Source organism: Gymnogyps californianus, chromosome 13, assembly GCF_018139145.2.
Source record: "Gymnogyps californianus isolate 813 chromosome 13, ASM1813914v2, whole genome shotgun sequence".
Taxonomy (NCBI): Eukaryota; Metazoa; Chordata; class Aves; order Accipitriformes; family Cathartidae; genus Gymnogyps; species Gymnogyps californianus.
The window spans coordinates 12,880,125-12,898,035 of NC_059483.1; the positions used below are offsets into that span (position 1 = coordinate 12,880,125).

Here is a 17,911-nt window from a genome sequence, read left to right on the forward strand (position 1 = left end):
CCCTTAGCTTATTTTTTAAAACCATTTTTGTTAGTTTGTTGCAAAAATTTAGAATCTTTTTTTTTTCCCTCCCATTTTTTCTTATAATTTTTTTTTCTTTAAATTAAAAATTTTGTTTGTCTCGTGTAAATTGTGCAAATATAGCAGTTAACACTAGTGGCAGAAGGCCAGAGAGAGAGAGAAGGGGGAAGAGACAGAAAAAGAGAGGAGGAGGAGGAGAGGGGGCGGCCAGCTGAGGGGAAGGAGGGGAGAGCAAGTCAAGTACAGTAAAAATAGGAGCCCACCCACCCTCCCTCCACCAAAGTAACAACAACATCCAAACGCCGTCCTAGAAAGCCCCATGGTCCCGACCCTCCTTTCTTGCAGGCTCAGGGGCTCTGCCCGGGCAAGGGATGCCCAGCGGGTCCATGGGGCAGGCGACCCCCTTCTCCTCTGCCCGGCACCGCCTCTCTGCAAGGTCCCTGCTGCATCCCGGTTGGATTGGGGGATTTATGTGTGTGTCAGGGGGTTTTATCGATCTTGCTGCTGTCATCGGGATTTGTTTTTTTTTTTTTCCGCTAAAGCGTGAGGTTTCCTTGTTCGTTCGTGGGAAGCGTGCGGGCGCGGCGGCTCCCGCGGGTCCGGCTGGCCCCAGCCCCAAAGTCTTCTTCTGCCCGTGGCTGCCGCTGGCCAGCCCTCCCTCCTGCCGCCTCCGCTGCCCGGGATGCTGGCACCGCGCCGCCGCCTTCTCAGCTGCTTAAGGCCATTGTGTCGATCGCCTGCTCCAGCTTACTCCTCAGCCGCTGCCTCCGGGCCTGCTCATCCTTCTCCAACGCAGCTAAAATCTGGGGGAGAGAGGGGAGAAGAGAGGGTGAGGAGATGCCCTCCTACCCAAAGCGGCTCCTTTTTGCCCATGGCCACGCTGGCTCATTGACGGCATCAGGGCATGAGGATGTGGCCCCACGGGAAGCGGCACACGCTCGTTCCTGTCCCTAACAGGGCCAGGAAAGGGCCAAAGGAAGAGGACACCGTCTGAGTGCTGCCACCCCACAGACAGAGCCTCCCGGGACCCCCAAGGGGCTGCAGTAACACCAGGGACCTGCTTGATACTAACGAGAGCCAACTTGCACGTGGGGAAACGAAGAAAACGAACATCCATCATCAAATGGAGGGTGAACCCCAAACCCAAGACAAGGACAGCTTCCCACCACATCCATGACTCCAACAAACCTATAACGTCCTAGGGAGGCAGGGGCTGGTTTCAGAGACAACGATCAAGCCATGAACTGGTTGCATGAGCACAAAAAGACCAAATCTATGAGGCTTCAGCTGCTGCCAGTGGTAAAACCCTGCTCATCTCTCCCCAAGGGGGACAACTGGGGGGCACTGAGGTGATGGAAGAGGACACCAGATGGATGCACCAGCAAAGCCTGCCTCGCTGGGAGCCCTCAGCCCTGTGCAAGGTGTGCACCCACAGACATCCGAGGATGACTTTCCTCCCTTGAAATCCCCTTTCTCTAAACAAGCTCCTGGCCATGATGACAGATCGCAGGGTGGAGGGACGGTCCCCTGCCCTGGGCTGGATGCAGCCATGCCCCAGGGCCGGGGAAGGACTGGCGGCAGTGGGAGGGTGAAGGACGAGGCTCAGAGTGGGGAGAAGGGAGTAATCAAGTGTAAAACAAAGGGGCAGTTGCCCTCCCAGCAGCCAGGAGTCTCGTCTCACTAACATCATGCCAGCAGAGCAGAAAAGCTGATTTAAAAAAACAAACCTGAGAGAAATCTCATCTCCTCGGGTGAGCTAGTTGAGAGAGCAAATTTTTTGCAATTAAATATCAAGGCATCCGTCAAAGGGGACTTGATTAACCATTTCATTGGCCGCATAATTGGAAACAAACTGTTGTATAATTAATAGACTTACTAGGAGGCAGGCAAAGTCCATCAGGAGCCCTACAGGTAACTTCTTAATGGGGAATCAGCTCCCTTTGATTAAGAGCTGCTGCAGCGCCGGCGGGCTGTGGAGCGGCGTGCAGGGCGTGCTGTGCAGCATCCACCACGCTGCCATGCAGCAGCCTCCAGCTACTGACAGGCTCTGGCTCTCTGCCAGCCTTTTTGGGACAGGACCAGGCTGGTCCCTGGCTGCTGGGGCAGTAAGAGATGCCCGATGGAGAATCTCTTCCCAAAGGAAAAGGGAAAGCTGCATCTTGACACTGGCATCAGCTCCCGAGGATGGGAAAATTTGCCAGCGAGAGCTGGGCACATCTGATTTACCTCCCCTGGCAGCAACAACCCTGGGCTGCAGCTGGACTCGCGAGAGCTCACAGATTCTGCCACAAACCTGCTACCAGGGACACTCCCCTGCCATCCATCTCCGCAGCCGCTGTTGGCTGTCATGCTACACACGGAATAAAATAACTACAATAACATTCACGCAGAAATCAAAACGCCACGTGCCTGAAAGGTGGCTGAGCTGGAACCAAATGAGATTGGTTCGAGAAGTGGAAGAGAAGCCTATTCCCCCCACCCGCCTCCTCCGCCTCTCCCGACACCTGGGATGCTGAGGTGTCGAAAGATTCACAACCTGCCCCTGCATTTATTTGCTCCTCTTTTATCTCAGCCTTATGGAAACAACGCAGTCAAAGGAAACCTGTACTGAGTGTAGAGAGAGACCCAGGTTTGTCACCTGCTGTAAGGAGCCAGGACCACTGATTACCAAGATGCAAGTACCCAAATGAAAATTAATTATGATTTTCATTCACAGCCAATGACAGAATATTATTGCACCGAACAACAGGAAAAATTATTCTCTCCCATTTTGCATCAAAGAGGGTGCAATCGGGCTGCATATAATTGTGCTTAATGAATGAAAACAAACAAAGGGAACAGCTGCGATTTATTAATCCCATTACAAATAATAAAAGAAGTTCCTGAAAGCTGTGAACACACTTGTGATGCTCAGAGAGCACGCGACAGCAAGACACTCAACAGATGTCAGGCTGCCGTTAGTGGGCAAGAAGAGGACCTGTGCCCCTAAAGAGCAGTTCATTAATGCCACATGGTCCCCTCCCTGCTCTCACCCAGGGCTTGGAGGATTTATTTAAGGCTTGGGGGACTTTTAGCCTGGAGGAAGCGAACACTTGATGATAGCTGAGGGATGACGGCTGCCCCACAGCAGATCTAGATCCTCCAGACTGCTCCTCTTCCACTCTTGTGGTAGCCACAGAGCTGTTGTACAAACTGTAAAACCCCAAAAACCTCCACAGCCAACTGATCACACAGAGCTATGGGGACCTCCTGGATGTGCCATCCCAAGTCGTTTGGGGAGTGGCACAGAGGTCCCACCAGCACGGTCATCACTACATGGCCACCAGCTGCACGGTGACCACCACGCAGCACCTTCCCAAGCACCAGGGTTTCCTCCCATCTCTGTAGGCAAGCTAGGCCCTCCTCCTCCTCCTCCTCCTCACTCCTGCAAAGCACCTAGCTCCACAAAGATTTTGGCCACCACGGTCCCAGTGCTGACCCCTTAGACCCAGGGGCCAGGTCTGCTACGACCTGCTCGTGGACTCCCTAAATTCACACCTCAAAGAGGCGCTGGGAGATGCCTCTCGGGATTGCTGCAGGGTACGACGGGGACCCTGCAGGTCCTCTCCCAGCAGGGCGAGAGGCCAGCTCTCCCAGCTCTCTCTGAGCGAGACGTTCTGGCACTCTGTCACCTAAATAAGCCACCATTCAAACATAGTTGTCAATCCCCTTTACTGGGACAATAAAACCTATACTATCATGTTATATGTATAGATCCATATTTTACTGTAGTTACATATTTTATTGCTTTAATAACAAGATGCGGGGTGTGGATTTGAGCGGTGCTTTACAAAGTTAATTTGTATAAATTACAACAGAGGGGTTTTTAACCATTCTTACTGATGTTCGCAAAGCAAGCACTGAAGAGGCCACCACATCCTCTAGCATCCCCGGGGAGCGGAGCTAGATGCTGCCTGTATAATCACATGGCAGTGGTACCACTGCAGCACCGGGTCGGTGGTGGTGGACAGAGGAGGCACACTGAGATAACGCCGCAAACTCTGCAGCCCCACGGAGCTCATGCGCCAAATGTGTACAAAAATAAGCGTTTCCCACATTACTCACTGCAGCAAATATGGGGAATGAAGCGCTGCCTACGCCAGCGCCTGGCTCCACACCTCCCAAACTTTTCCTTCCCCAGCAGCCCAAGCACAAACACGGACTACGTTGCTCTCCCTCATTTCACGGGGTGTTTTTCTATAGGAAAAAGCAGGGGACTACAGAAACGCAGGCAAAGGGACACGGCTCGCAGCCCAGGCTTGACTCCCCATCGCCGCATCATCTTACCTCGTCCTTGTACTTGGTGATGTAGGAGTAGATCTCGTGCAGCGCGCTCATACTGTTGAACTGGCTGAGGTGTAACCGCGACTGCTCCGCCAGGTACGCGCTCATGTCCTGGTCACTGATCGCTGGCATTTTAGCTATATCTGCATAATATCTGCAAGGGAGAAACAGAAGAGTGGGTCAGAAATAGGGACAGACAGAAGGGGATGGGTCCCCGCCATGACGCTCACTGAGAACAGCCACTGGAGAGGCAAGGTGAAGAGCATCTTGCCTCCGAGCAGTGATGTACCACGATCACCCATTATAACGCCACTGCTCATCAAGAGGTCTCAGAGTACTCCGCGGAGCAGTCAGCATCACTAGGAACACGCTCCCAATGGAGCAGCGCCGAGCGCAGGCCAGCCCAGCTCGCCATGCTGGGAAGCCAGGAGCTGCTGCTCTGAGGGATTTCCCATCCTCTCCTAAACCACACATTTTTCCTCCTTCCCATCCCATTGGCATGTTTTGCCACCAAACCATATCCACCAGAATCCTCCATGCCTGCAGCAACACTTAAGGCTTTGCTACCATTCTCCTAAGGTCGCTGTGTCGCTAAAGCCAACAATGCCCCTTTGCATTCAATTAAATACTTGGTGCATGAACACAAGACAAGTTCACATCCAGCCCTCGCAGTGATGCACACCCGTGTGGTTACGTCTTCCTCGGCAACAGGCATTCAACACAGCCTATGACTGCCGCTGGCCATGCTCAGAAGTTACCGCTGACCAAAAAGCTACAAGGAGCTTCGGTTTTTAGTGAAAACCGAGGTTCTGCAGACACGCCTGTAAACCCAAAGGATCCTGGGCAGCAGAGGAAGTAGCTGATGTCTTAGGGCATGCCTGGGTCAAACGACTTGGTGCTTTCCTGCCCTCCTTGTGCTTCTCTGATGGTTGCTACCAGCAGGATACTACCTTGCATTTCCTAGGACACCTTAAGATTTACCGTCCTATCTCACAGCTGCCTCACTGACACGCTCAGCAAATACAAGGAAACCCAGACACAGCTTATATGGTCCAGAATCGTAGTGGAAAAACAGAATATCCAACAGGATATTCATCAAAACCCAGGGAGATCAAAGCTGCAGCATTCCATTGCAGCAGGAGGGTTAGACCAAGCAGGCACACCAGCGGACTGGCCGCTGAGGTCCTTTTGGAAACCAGGGTTGTATCCACAGGCCTCTATTAAAAAAGAAACCCTACCCACAGCAAACGGGACCTGGCCACTCCTACCACCTGGAAATACAGCATGCCAGTCTCTCCCAGGTTTGCTTTACTCCTCATGACTCCTGACTCAGTGAAGTTTCTGGCACAGTGATTAGCATCATTAGCATCATCAGCTGAACACTGAGATGGAACATGGCTGAAGCACTTGGATAGGAGCAGATGGCAGCAAGACCATTTGAGGAGATGAATACAAGGATCCACTTCATCCCATGGCACTGAACTCAGCTAGTGATAAAATATTTGGGCAGTTTTTACAAGGGGGCTTATTCACACCTGGAAAGTGATGCAAGAGATTTCCTGGATGCTGCCAAGAGAGCAGTGGTCTGAGGTGAGGACCTCTGACTAAACCAGGCATCAAGAGATCTGCTACGCCGCCAGAGAGATCACCCCCAGAGTGACATTTCCTAAAGCTGACATTACTTCTACCTGTGCTGAGGAATATTAGGGACAATATGCCCAACCTTCTCAGTTCCAGCCAGCTTTGATTAGTAAAGAAAACCCACAGAGATCCTCCTGGCCACCCTTTAACTCCATAGGTGAAGGCCCCTCTGGGGAGGGACTCGTGGGAGATGAATGTACAAGGGAGACCTGCTGAAGAAGAAAGTTTTTGTGGCTGCCACAACAAGATGTCCAGGTAACATGCAGCAGTTTTACGTTCTGGGTTTTATCATGACACAAAGGATGGCAGGCAACCATCATTTTTCAATACAAGTGTGCATGGCTCGTATGGACCAAGATCCCAGTCACACCTACCATTTCCAGAGGACACCTACCACAGCCATGACCCCAGCAGCAGTCCCCTTGGGTTTCCCCAGGCTCCCCACCTCCCAAGCCCTTTACACTGTGCTATTCCTGCCTCAGACTGGCAGGATGCCCTTTTTTCAACTGGTGCCTGAACCATGGTGGCAGACAGACCTGCCGTTGGGACTAGCAGTCCCACTCAGCCACCCTCGCACCACTCCCATCCTGCCTCTGCAAAGCTTTGCGACGATAACCATGCCAAAAGCCAGAAATGCTGATTATGCCGTAAATCCCTGCAGCAGAGGAGCGGTAGGAGACGCAGTCACACTCTGCATGGGGCAGCTCTGCCCCCTGCTCGGCTGCCTCTGGGACCGTACCGGTGGTAAGCGATGGCAGGAACATCCGTCACCGGTGAGATCTCCCACCTCTTCCCCAGGGACACAGCATGTCTAGACCAATGTTTTAACTCTGGAATGGTTTTATACCTTTTTTTCTCCAGGCACATGCAGAGCTGAATATTTTTGTCATAGAGATGGCAAGGTCAGAGAAATTCACCTTATGAAGTTTGTGATATTCCTACGGGACCCCACTCCAAAGCCCCCGCCAGCCCCCCCCAAAGAACCTTCTCCTATTACAATGCAGCTCATCTCACCCATCATATTTCAGGGGCACCTTTTCTTCTGATCCTTCCTCGAGGGAAGAAGCTTGTCTTTGTATCTGCCTGTAAAGCACCAGCCACGCCAATGGTGCAACAAAAATAACTGTGTACAAGCGGGTATCCAAAGGATGATTTAGGCTACAAAGTCCCATGCTTGCAAACTAGAGAATATGACGCTTATCGTTGCCCGGACATCTTTCATTTGGTTCATTCTGTATCCAGTCTAGATGCTGAAAAAGGGAAGGGTCCTCAGAAGAGTATGATCCATAGCACAGCATATCAGCACAAGGGGAAAGTTGCATCAGCAACCTGAAATCTGTCATTTTTTTAAGCTTGATGAAGTCCCACTTCACAAGACAGCAACACTTTAACAGCAGCTCTATTTGGAGGGCTTTGGAGGACATCTCCTAGGTTTCTCTCCCAAAAGGATAAAGCTAAACACAGAATTATGCCTGAGCGCATCAATTTGCAATCAGTAGCATTCAAACCCTGAACCTTTAACACTGCATTAATTCAGCGGGACAGAAGGATGTCTCTCATCAGCTAACAGTGACGGTGGAGGGTGTCAGAAGGAGTCAGGGGACCTGCTCCTCTCCCTGCTCCTCAGCACAGCGACAGCAGCCCGAGCACTGCCTCAGAGCATGTGCTCTCATCAGGATCCCAGGCGAGATGTACTGACGGATGAGAGATGGGAAATGGTAATTTTCAACCATTTCAGCAAAACCTGCGTGTATTGTCGTGGTACAAAAAAGGCACTTCTCTAGTCCAAGGCTGACTTCTCACTGCTCTTCGAAAGCAGTCAAGGGAGGTGTTAGCAATTCCCTAGCACAGACCAAGTTTTTACAACAGAAAACATCAGACAACCTGAAAGTGGAGGTTGCTTTTAGCATCCCTTAAGCAAGTCATAAACAGCTATGTCAAACAGTCATTGCAAACTCATTCCAGGAGACAATCACGAGAAAGCATCATCTCCCAGAAGAGAGGATCACCTTCCGCAAGCGTTCGTATGGTCCCTCTTCAGACAGCTGCCAAGAGGAGTCCTCCCAATGACCCAAGGCCCCACACCCACATATGTCCACTGTAAGTCCTCCAGGTGAAGCAAGGAGCTATTGCCAAGTCTACTCACCTTTCTACCCAGCTCTTGTAGTTGGGGATGTCCTTGGCGTACAGTAGTTTATTGGAGGGAGAGTCTTTTCCTAGCTTGTGCTCAGAAGTTGAGCAGGAGTCCATGAATGTCTGAGCCACCACGGATAGGCAGGCATCAGTAATACTGTTCTTGTGAATGTCGAACACAAACTGGGGATTCTTAATCACATTCACCCAAAAACGTAGAGGTAGACTGAGGGATGAAGGAAACAGGAGTCAGCATCTGAACCAAGCCCTACAGGGCAGCTGGCACACACATGCACCTCCAGTTGTGGAGAAGGAGCTCCCAGAACTGGGCAGGATGCTTTTCCCAGCACCCCAGGGATGCAAACATCCTGGGGTAAATGGCCGTTCCCCTCTGCCCACCCCCACACGGCCACAGCTCTCGGTGGAGAAATTCCTCAGCACTGTCAACATCTCCAAAGGCAAACCAGGGCAGTGCAGATCTGCAGTTTCTCCAAGGACCCACTCATACTGAAGAGCCCTTGCTGAGCCCATGGGTCAAACCAGGCATGGTCCCCTTCTCTCGCATTAATAATCCCTTCGAAGGCGCCATGTGACATTTCACACATCTCCCGTGTCAGAGGAAGGAGTTAACTGGACTCCTCATGGGACTCATTAGCACATTTAACACCAGAGGAGAATTTAGGCAGCCTCAGATGCTGGAAATAAAGCTCTCAGCTGTAGAGGCAGCAGGTCTCCTGGCCAGCCACCGACTGGATGTTTGCTGCATACTGACACACATGCCACCTTCCATGGATCCATTTCCCAATCCTGCTGCCCCTCTCCTCTCCCAGGAGCATCTCAGGGCCTCCCCCCATCAGAAAGCCTCTCTGCTCTGTCATCCCTCAGCACCAACACCCACCAAATGCTTTTATCTTAGACAAAACACACTTCGTTCCCCAGGACTTTCCTAATGAGGGTACTGGGTGCATGTACATATTTCATTTGTGAAGGGAATGGCCTCAAGAAATTAGCTCCACACATTGAATTAGCGCCCAGAGATAAGCACAGGCATTAGTATGCAGGAGCCTGCATGCCCAGCCCCTGTGGAGTGGGGCTTTTTTTTCCTCCCTTGCCTTTCGCTCCTTCTTTTAATATAGAAAGCTGAGTTATAAATCAGTTCCAAGCACTTCCGCGCTCTCACATCTCCGTTTAAAAATGTTTCTTTTCCTGCCCTGCTAATTGCCAACAGTTACTGAACTACACAAAAGCAATTTGGCTGCCATTTAACAAATGCCAGACACGGGAATGTACGTACCCGTCGCCAGTAACGGCAAGATCAGAGAGATGAAATCAGTGAGGCAGCAGAAAAGAAAAATGCTGAGGGGGGGCTGCGGAGCAGGAGCCAAGGCCTGCTCGAGCCCTGGCCCCAGCACGGCACTTATGGAGGTCTCATCAGCCGCTCCGCCCCGCTTTTCAGAGAGCGATCAGCAGAGCCGACGGGCTGGCTCTGCGGGCAAGGTTAGGGAGTGTCCTGGTTTTGGCTGCGATAGAGTTAATTTTCTTCCTAGTAGCTGGTATAGTGCTGTGTTTTGGATTTAGGATGAGAATAATGTTGATAACACACTGATATTTTAGCTGTTGCTAAGCAGTGCTTACACTAAGTCAAGGACTTTTCAGCTTCTCATGCTGCCCTGGCAGCGAGTAGGCTGGGGGTGCACAAGAAGCTGGGAGGGGACACAGCCAGGACAGCTGACCCAAACTGGCCAAAGGGATATTCCATACCATATGACGTCATGCTCAGCATATAAACTAGGGGGAAAGGTGGCCAGGGGGCCACTGCTCGGGAAGAGGCTGGGCATCAGCCAGTTGGTGGTGAGTAATTGTTTTTCATTTGCATCACTTGTTTTTCTTGGGTTTTATTTCTCTCTCTTTTTGTTATTTTCCTTTTCATTACAATTTTTTATTATTATTATATTTTATTTCAATTATTAAACTGTTCTTATCTCCACCCACCAGTTTTCTTACTTTTACCCTCACGATTCTCTCCCCCATCCCACTGCGGGGGGGGGAGTGAGCAGGCGGCTGTGTGGTGCTTAGCTGCCAGCTGGGGTTAAACCACAACAGGGAGGATGCACACACGGCTTTACGCTGACTTTGTTAGGGCACGCTCGGCAGAGTGACGGGAGGGAGGGTGGAAACACCTTTAGGACAGTCGAGATGAGAACTGGGGCTGGCATCTCTGGAGGTGCCCGGAGGATGGAGAAGCCTGAGCGGCGTTTGCCCAAGGTGAGAAGGGAACGGAGCCGCTGTGGTCCTCGGCCGAGTCCAGCCGTCAGGGGGAGCGTGGTGCCTGGGATGCGGGGAGGGAAGGGCTGAGGGAGCACTGCATTCCTGGGATTTTTTTCTGCTGCAGGAAGGCATGCAAGGGATTTACCCACACCCGAAATACAGAGATATGGGCCTCTCTTGTCCTGGATCGTTTCCAGGGACATATTTCCGCTCCCTGTGGGAGGGGTTGGAAGTATTGTCAGCTGTGATATTGTTAGCCCCCGTCCCGCTGTCCCTCTCCATTACCAGTTACTCTTCCAGGTGTGCCTGACATCGTAATCATTGATCTGATGCTTATCAGCTTGTTCATCCAGGAAATCAAACATGTATTTGATGGCGAGGGGCAGCGCGCTCCCACGATGCGCTGTGCTGAAGATGGTCTCAAACAGGTCATCCACGAATTTCTGCAGGGTGCCCTGAAGAGGAGAAAGAGAGAACAGCAGAGATGATGAGCCTTTAACTAAAGGTCGGCCTTTAAACCAATTTCACTTCTATTCCTACCACCTGGAAGAGAAGCGCAGCACAGTCTGTGTAACCCTACTGGTTCTCAGTGGTTTATACTGGGAAACAGACACTGCAGTGATGAGATTTCTCCTTCGCTGCATGATCTGGCACACTAAAAGCATACAAATAAAAACTCCATATAGAGCAAAAACCAAGTGAATGTATGTCATATTATGGTCTTTTTTGGGTCCCACTAAGGTACCCAAGACCTGATGACAAACATCGCCGAAACAAGCCATCATCCCACTATGCAGCGAGCCAAGTCACAGGGGAGATAGCTGAGCCCAGTCTCTGCAATCCTGAGACTGCAGATCCTGCAATCCAGTATCTTCAGCACAGCCCTCCGCTCCTCTCTAGGGACATCTCAGACACGCAGCACCCGCTCGGCACTAGAGACGGTTTTGTATGTGCTGAGGGAAGGGGAACCCACTAAGATGCCAAATGCCCCGGGTAATTACGCTTCCCACATCACTGATTTTGGAGCTTTATCCCAAACACCAAAGGGGATGAGGAGCCTGCCCCAGGGCATCTCTGCTTTGCAGTCCAGCAGCTGCTCAAGGATACAGGGAACACTAAAAACGCCAAAGGGTGCAAAAAGCAAGTAGGAAAATCCACTCAAGGGATATTCACTGAGGGTTTTGACACACAAAAACATCACCTCCAGCTCAGGAAAGAGACCAAGAGAGTAGCTCCTCCTGTGCTGAAGCAGAAGGCTAATAAAAAGCGGTGCTTACCACATTTGGACAGCCCAAATCACTGCCCTTCCCCACTCAGATTTAAAAAGCCAGGCAGCAGCTCTGCATCTCTGGGCCATACCTTGGTGGCTAACAGGCGGGTCAAGTAGATTTCGGAGACCATCTTGCTGCCCCGGTCGCCCTCCCGCTGGTCCATGTGGTCGTGGTTTTTCACCAGGTGCCAGAGCTTGGTGCCGCTCTCCAGGTCAGGAGTGATCATGGGGGTCCGTGAGCGCAGGCTGTCGGGGCTGCTGGCTGTCCGCAGCATGCTCTCTGCAAGCACCGAGCAGAGGGGGACGCTCGTACCCTGCCCACCTCCACCTTGCCGCCAGCCCCTCCGTCCCCTTCCCTCCACTGTGGCTTCAGGGCACATCACGGCCATGAAACGGGAGCTTTGGGATGCAGCCTCTGCAGTCACCGTGGACTGGGAGCTCTGCTGGGACCATCCTCACAGCCTGCTGGGCTACGTTCAAGCCTGGCTGATGTACAGGAGCCAGGACCATCATGGAAGGGATTCCGCAGAGGCCTGTGCTGCTCCCAGCACGCAGGTGCCAGGGTCACAGACGCCTCCTGTGTCAGTCTGAGCTGACCACGCTATTCCCTTCCAAACCAAGGCTGAAGTACGCTTGCCAGCACGTTCGCTGGAGTCCTCAACTCTGCTCATTTAAGTGCAAAGTGCCTCTGTGCCTATTTTAATTGGATTTCAGGGGAGTAAAATGGACGGCATCCCTTAGCAGCAGTCATCCGACACGTCTTTCTCCCCTGACACGTCGCAAAGAGAGATGGCTCTGAGGGCATCTGCTCCCTCTCCAACACCAGAATAAATAGCACAGTGCAGGAGAGCTGGGGGTTTGGAGGACCTTGTTCATGTGAGCCACAGTTACAATCACCTGCCCTGTGCCTTGGTCTGCAAGCCCAGCCCAGTGCTGCCTCCCCTGCCAGCACAGCGGAGGATGCCCCTGCGTGCTCACCATATCTGCTGAGGGACTTGGTGAAGGTGGAGGAGTTGGAGATGTTGTACGCCGAGTTCTGCTTGGGCACCAGGGCTACCGAGGAGCCGTCCGTCACCTGGGGGCAGAGATGGCGTGAGCAGGCTGCAATACTGGAGAGGCACAGGAGGAACTGCCCCACAGTATGGAGAAGCCAGCCCAGAAGGGATAAAGCTACACTGCACCCCACCCCAGGGACATCCATCTCCAGCAAAGGAGACCTACATATCTACCTCTGCAACAGCTTGAGGGAAGCGGTCAGAACAGGAACACACCAGAAACCTTGGCATGAAAATGGCAAAGTAAGGTCAGAGCAGGAAACAGCCTCTATGAGTCCTGGAGATGCCCCATTTAGTGCTTCCTCGAACGGAAAGACCATAAACGTGGGGCCCAGGCAGGAAAGTGACCGCAGACCTGCTGCCCATGCTCCTGCATGAGCAGCACGGTCTGGAGAGCTGAGCCCAAGCCCTGACCAAGCTGAGGAGGGAGAAGAGATGCTCAAGCTCAAAGCAGCTGGTGACTGCTCAGTGCTCTCCACCACGGACAGCCTTACCTGGTAGTGGGCCAGAGTGTTCAGCCTTTTCCAGTCATTGTCAATCTTTGTGGTGACATCTTCATCCTGCAGTATGATCCGGGCCATCCTGCCCTGCCGCCACTCTGTCTCCATGAGGAAGAAGGGCTCATGGTTAGGGGGCAATAGGAGCACAAAGCCGAGGCGAGGCTAGGAGCACGGTCTGGGCACAAAAGAGCCCTTCCACCACCTTCTGAACCCCAAGACTGATGACTATCAATATGGTGTTGGACAAAATCTGTTTCTAAGTACTCAAGGAAAGACAGCATCGATTTGACCCTGGCAATCGTTTCCTTTGCTCCTCGCTTCTTCATTCTCCTGCCCGTCCTTTAAGAACAGGACTATTAACACTGTTTTCAACTATTGTTGGCCTCCTTGGACCTCATCCACCTCAAGCCTGCAATCCAGACCACAGCCAGAACCGAGGCGGCTCCTCTCCCCATCCTCTCTACTGGCAGGATCCACACTCTCATGCCAGGGGTCCCCACACACAGTAAGAGCCACCAGCACAGCAGAAGTAGACTGGACAAGCACAAATGCTCTGGTCCTCCCAGGTCCCCTCTCCTGTAGGAGACGGGGATTTTCCTGCCTTGAACAGTTTTTTTGGCACTTCTGCTCTTAGTCACATCCCTGCTCCCCACAGGGAAGTGCTTGGCCTCTGTCTTACCCAGGTCCATGTCTCCGGCTTTGGGTCGCTGGGAATAGGGCACTCCCTTGTAGACAGCATCCAGCAGCTTCTCTTTCACCTGCGTGATGGTGTCGCAATTCAGCACCTTGACAGGGATCTCTGGGGCGTTCTCATTCTCAGGGTTCACGCAGTTGAGGGTCTGCACAGCACAGGGGAGCAAAAAGACTCAAGTGAGAGGTTGTGACGCACTGGCTGCAAAGGCAGGTCCAAGGACACGGGGCTACAGCTGTCTACAGTCCATGTCTTCTCACCTCCCGGGCTGCTGTGGAGATGCAACCACATGGCACATTCCTGCTCCCCCTTTCTCCCCACCTCTCCCCGCCACCCTCAAATCTCCAGCTATTCCCAGAAAGGCAGCACAGTGTCAGTGAAGGTTGGGCCAGCCCAACCATGCCCAACTCACCAAAACCTATCTAGCCTGAGCGATGCCCGGGCACGCTCCACTCCCCTTCCCAACCCCACCCCGGTGGAGACGAGGTGGTGAAGAACGAGCTGCAGGCTCAGCCAGGGGAAGGGCCTAGCTTATCATTCAGCTGGACAGAGGAGATGGCTCATATGGAAGAAGAGAAGTATCTCTTCATCTCCTGCAGTAATCTCAAGGCTCTAACTTCAATCCCCACCCAACATGAGCTGCTGGCTGCTCCAGGTAGAATGTGCTCAACAGCATCTCTGGCCCCATATCTGTCAGGGCCATGGGTTTTGCTGGGAGAGGCATGGAGGGGGATTCAGTTCATGTTTGGCTTTCTCAGCTCCATGGCAAGTGCAAACCTTGCCATGCAAAGGCCCCGTTTCTGACGCTAGCTGAGATGGGCACCACACAGTCAAGGAAGGGGCACCACACAGACAAGGAAGAGGCACCCCACGGATGCTGGAGAGAAGAACAAAAGACAAACCACCCTCTGCAAAGTACTTTGGGTGCCTCCAAGATCTTGTTAAATAGCTGGACCTAGCAGTCCTGGCAAGCACCAGTACCAGTGAGGCTTCCGCTTGCACTAACCAGCGTTTTGTAGTCAATCTGCTGCCGGATAAGCTTGTCTTCACTGAGGGAGTAGCGAGCCTCTCCTGTGATGGCATCAATGGGTCCCTTCTCCATCTGCTGCTTGATGGCGCAGTAGAGCATGAAGAGCGGTTCCCCAGCACACTCCTGTGGGACAGGGGATGGAGGAGAGGGGGAGAGAGGGGTGAGAAGGTGCCAGGCACCACCTTGCCTTTCAAGAACCACCACTGTGTCAGGAGCCTGCTGTGGCCCTGCAGCATTGAGTCCCATGTGTGGCTTTAAAAAGAGTCTCCAGCCCCTGCTCACAGCTGCAAGGAAGGGGGCACATGGCAAAATTCATCCCATGGAGGAACTCATTCTGTCTTTCCAAGCCTGCTGGAGGTTGTTCCCTTGTCTATCAACCCCTAGGCTCAGCTTCCCAGAGTTTCCAGACACTCCCTGGTGAACTCTGCTCATTCTACAGGCCAAAAATGAGCTAAAAAGGTTAAATTCAGGGCTAGCGAAGAGCAAGTTGGGTCTGGGGACTTTGTATATGATGGGATGTAGCCTATCTATTGAGCTGGCCCAGCCTAGAGAAGCCCCTGAGGACTGGAAAAGGCACGCTGCAGTTGTACAGCATGAGGGCTCTTGCCCAGGTATCACAATGCAGTTCTGGCATCTACCAGGAGCCCAGTCTCACATGAGAGAAGGTCAAAGGAGGTTTCTCCATATAACAGCTGGACACAGCTAGCCAGATCCACTGGGAAGGAAAAGCAAGAGGAACTCACTGACAACCCTACTCTGAGTCTCCAGCTGATGGAGCGGACCAGGCAATGAGGTTTCCTGCAGTTAAACTATTTGCCACCTACATGTCCCCACTGCCAAACCCCTATAGTCAGAGCCAGCTTTAGCCACCAGCCAGAGCCACATCAGCATCTATCTCATAGGTGGGAGGAAGGGAGAGGGAAACTGGACCAGACACTTCCCCTGAAGATGCTGGATACTGGAACTGCAGCGACCCAGGAACAGAAAAGGACCCACCAAGGCTAAAAGCACCAACCAGCCTGGAGCCATGAGCTGGCACAGAGGCGCTGGAAGTGGACACCCCTTTATCACCCAGGGCCCAAACCTCTCCCCTGAGCTGCATCCCAATGAGCCCTTCCAGATACAGGCATTAGCCCTAATGGAGAAAAAAGGGTACGATGGGAGCAGAGAGGATGGCGAGAAGTCCCAGCAGATTTTACCCCACCAGCTCTCACCCCTCCCTCCCAGCCGCCTCACAAATAAATTGTACTTTGGTGCAAAGTGTGGCTGCTCTCCCTGTCACCATATGCTGTTAGCATCTCGTTAGCATCTGCGGTAATTAAAGAGACAGCTGCTAACGAGCAGGAACAGGCATACATCATCCCCAGACCTTCCGACAACATGCCTGTCTTTGAAATTATGTTTCATTTGCAAACTTGGCTTCATTAAGTCAGCTTGGAAAAGTGAGAGACCCAAGGTGGGTGCTACGCTGCACATTACCGGCTGCCCAGCAAGGCGGGAGTGCCATGCTGGCTGCAGAGCGGTGAGCCCCCCGCGGCTCCCATGGCACCCTGAGCCCACCCCTCCAGCCACGGTGGAAGGACTCAAGTTGCTTCTTTTGGTTGCTTGTAAAAAATTCTCATAAAACTTCCAAGTCTGTGGAAGTGGTGCGGATGGAGGATAGCCTGGAGCGGGACTCATGCTCACATCTGGCATGGCTGCTCCCATCTCAGCCCACAGATTTCTCTTCTCCAGCGAGGCATGGTTGCTGCCCCCCCATCTGCAGCTCTGTGCCCACCTCTGGGGATCCCCACCGAGAGAGGTGGGTTCAGCCCTTCCCACACTGGCGGCCCGGTTGCACTCCAGACATCACAGCATCACCTCCTCCGCTCCTCGGACGCCAGCTGGGCTGATGGGGAACAAATCTCTTTTTGGATGCATAGATTAGAGCTGGCTCTGTGGCCTCCCCAGAGGGATGGAGGCATCAGTGGTCCTGGTGATGGGTACGTCACTCCTCCAGCACCATGCAGGCTTTCGGGGGCTCCTGCATGACCCTGGATTCTGGTCTCCTTCTGACCTGTCGGGCACCCTAATGTCAACTGAAACAGCCCCTCTGCCCTGTCCCGACTTTGCACATCCTCCACGTTGCAGCTTGGCTTCCCCATCTGTTCCCAATGTGGGTCCTACCCTTAAAAATCCAAAACCTCACTCCCAACCTCCCTGTCCGCACTGGCTCTTGAGGACTGGGGCCGAGATGCTGCTGTAGGTCACCGCTCACTGAGCCACAACCAGATGAGGTCTCTGTCCCTGACAGAGACCAACAAAACGAACAGGGACCACAGAAACCAGCGCCGGGCAGTTGCCCCGAGATGATCTCTGTCGGGTGAGATACAGGAGGGGACCGCTGAGACAGGGCCGGGCGGCCCCGCAGATTGATGGAGGGCAGCCTGCCCCCAAAATGCGGCTGTGCCCACGCTGCCAGCCCTGATGCAGTTTGCTCTCCGCTGGCAGCCTGAGTGAGGGGGGCTTTGGGGGGGGCTCTCCATGCGAGCCGAGCTGGAGGAGGGCAGCTGCAAACACCCCTGTGCATGCACGTGTCGGTACGTTGAGAGCAGGCTGAGGCGAGCCAGCTAACGCTCAAACTGTCTTACTGACTAGATCTAGCTCATCAGGCACCTAATATCGTGCATTTTTCAGCACTTGTCTCGATTTATCCCTCTCCCTTTCCCCAGAGCGTCTCATTAAGAGTCTGATAAATGCTACTACGGGGTCCCCATGAAAGCGCCAGCCCTCGCTGGCTCCCCATGCTGCAAGGCAGGGGGGCCTGGCCTGTCCCTGTCCCCATCCCTCACCCCAGCACATCAAGGCTGCGCGATGCCGAGCATCCAGCCCTGCTCCAGGCAGGTTTGCTGAGAGCCGATCTGGCAGCTGGGCACACGTCCGCCTGCCTCATTTACATGCACAATTACCGCAGTTTGGTGCAGTTTCCCTGCTGGGAAA

The 17,911-nt window shown here is 53.0% G+C and overlaps 1 protein-coding gene across 1 annotated transcript in view; it reads right to left on the minus strand.

Moving 5' to 3' along the window:
- Window positions 1-299: 299 nt before the first annotated feature.
- Window positions 300-17,911, minus strand: part of PLXNA1 (plexin A1) — a 107,310-nt gene continuing 89,698 nt past the window's right edge. The window contains 9 exon segments of the mRNA XM_050904413.1: window positions 300-824; window positions 4,348-4,498; window positions 8,132-8,344; window positions 10,672-10,841; window positions 11,746-11,936; window positions 12,635-12,731; window positions 13,206-13,309; window positions 13,891-14,050; window positions 14,909-15,055. Of these exon segments, the coding sequence (XP_050760370.1) occupies window positions 729-824; window positions 4,348-4,498; window positions 8,132-8,344; window positions 10,672-10,841; window positions 11,746-11,936; window positions 12,635-12,731; window positions 13,206-13,309; window positions 13,891-14,050; window positions 14,909-15,055 (1,329 nt within the window). The 3' untranslated portion in view covers window positions 300-728.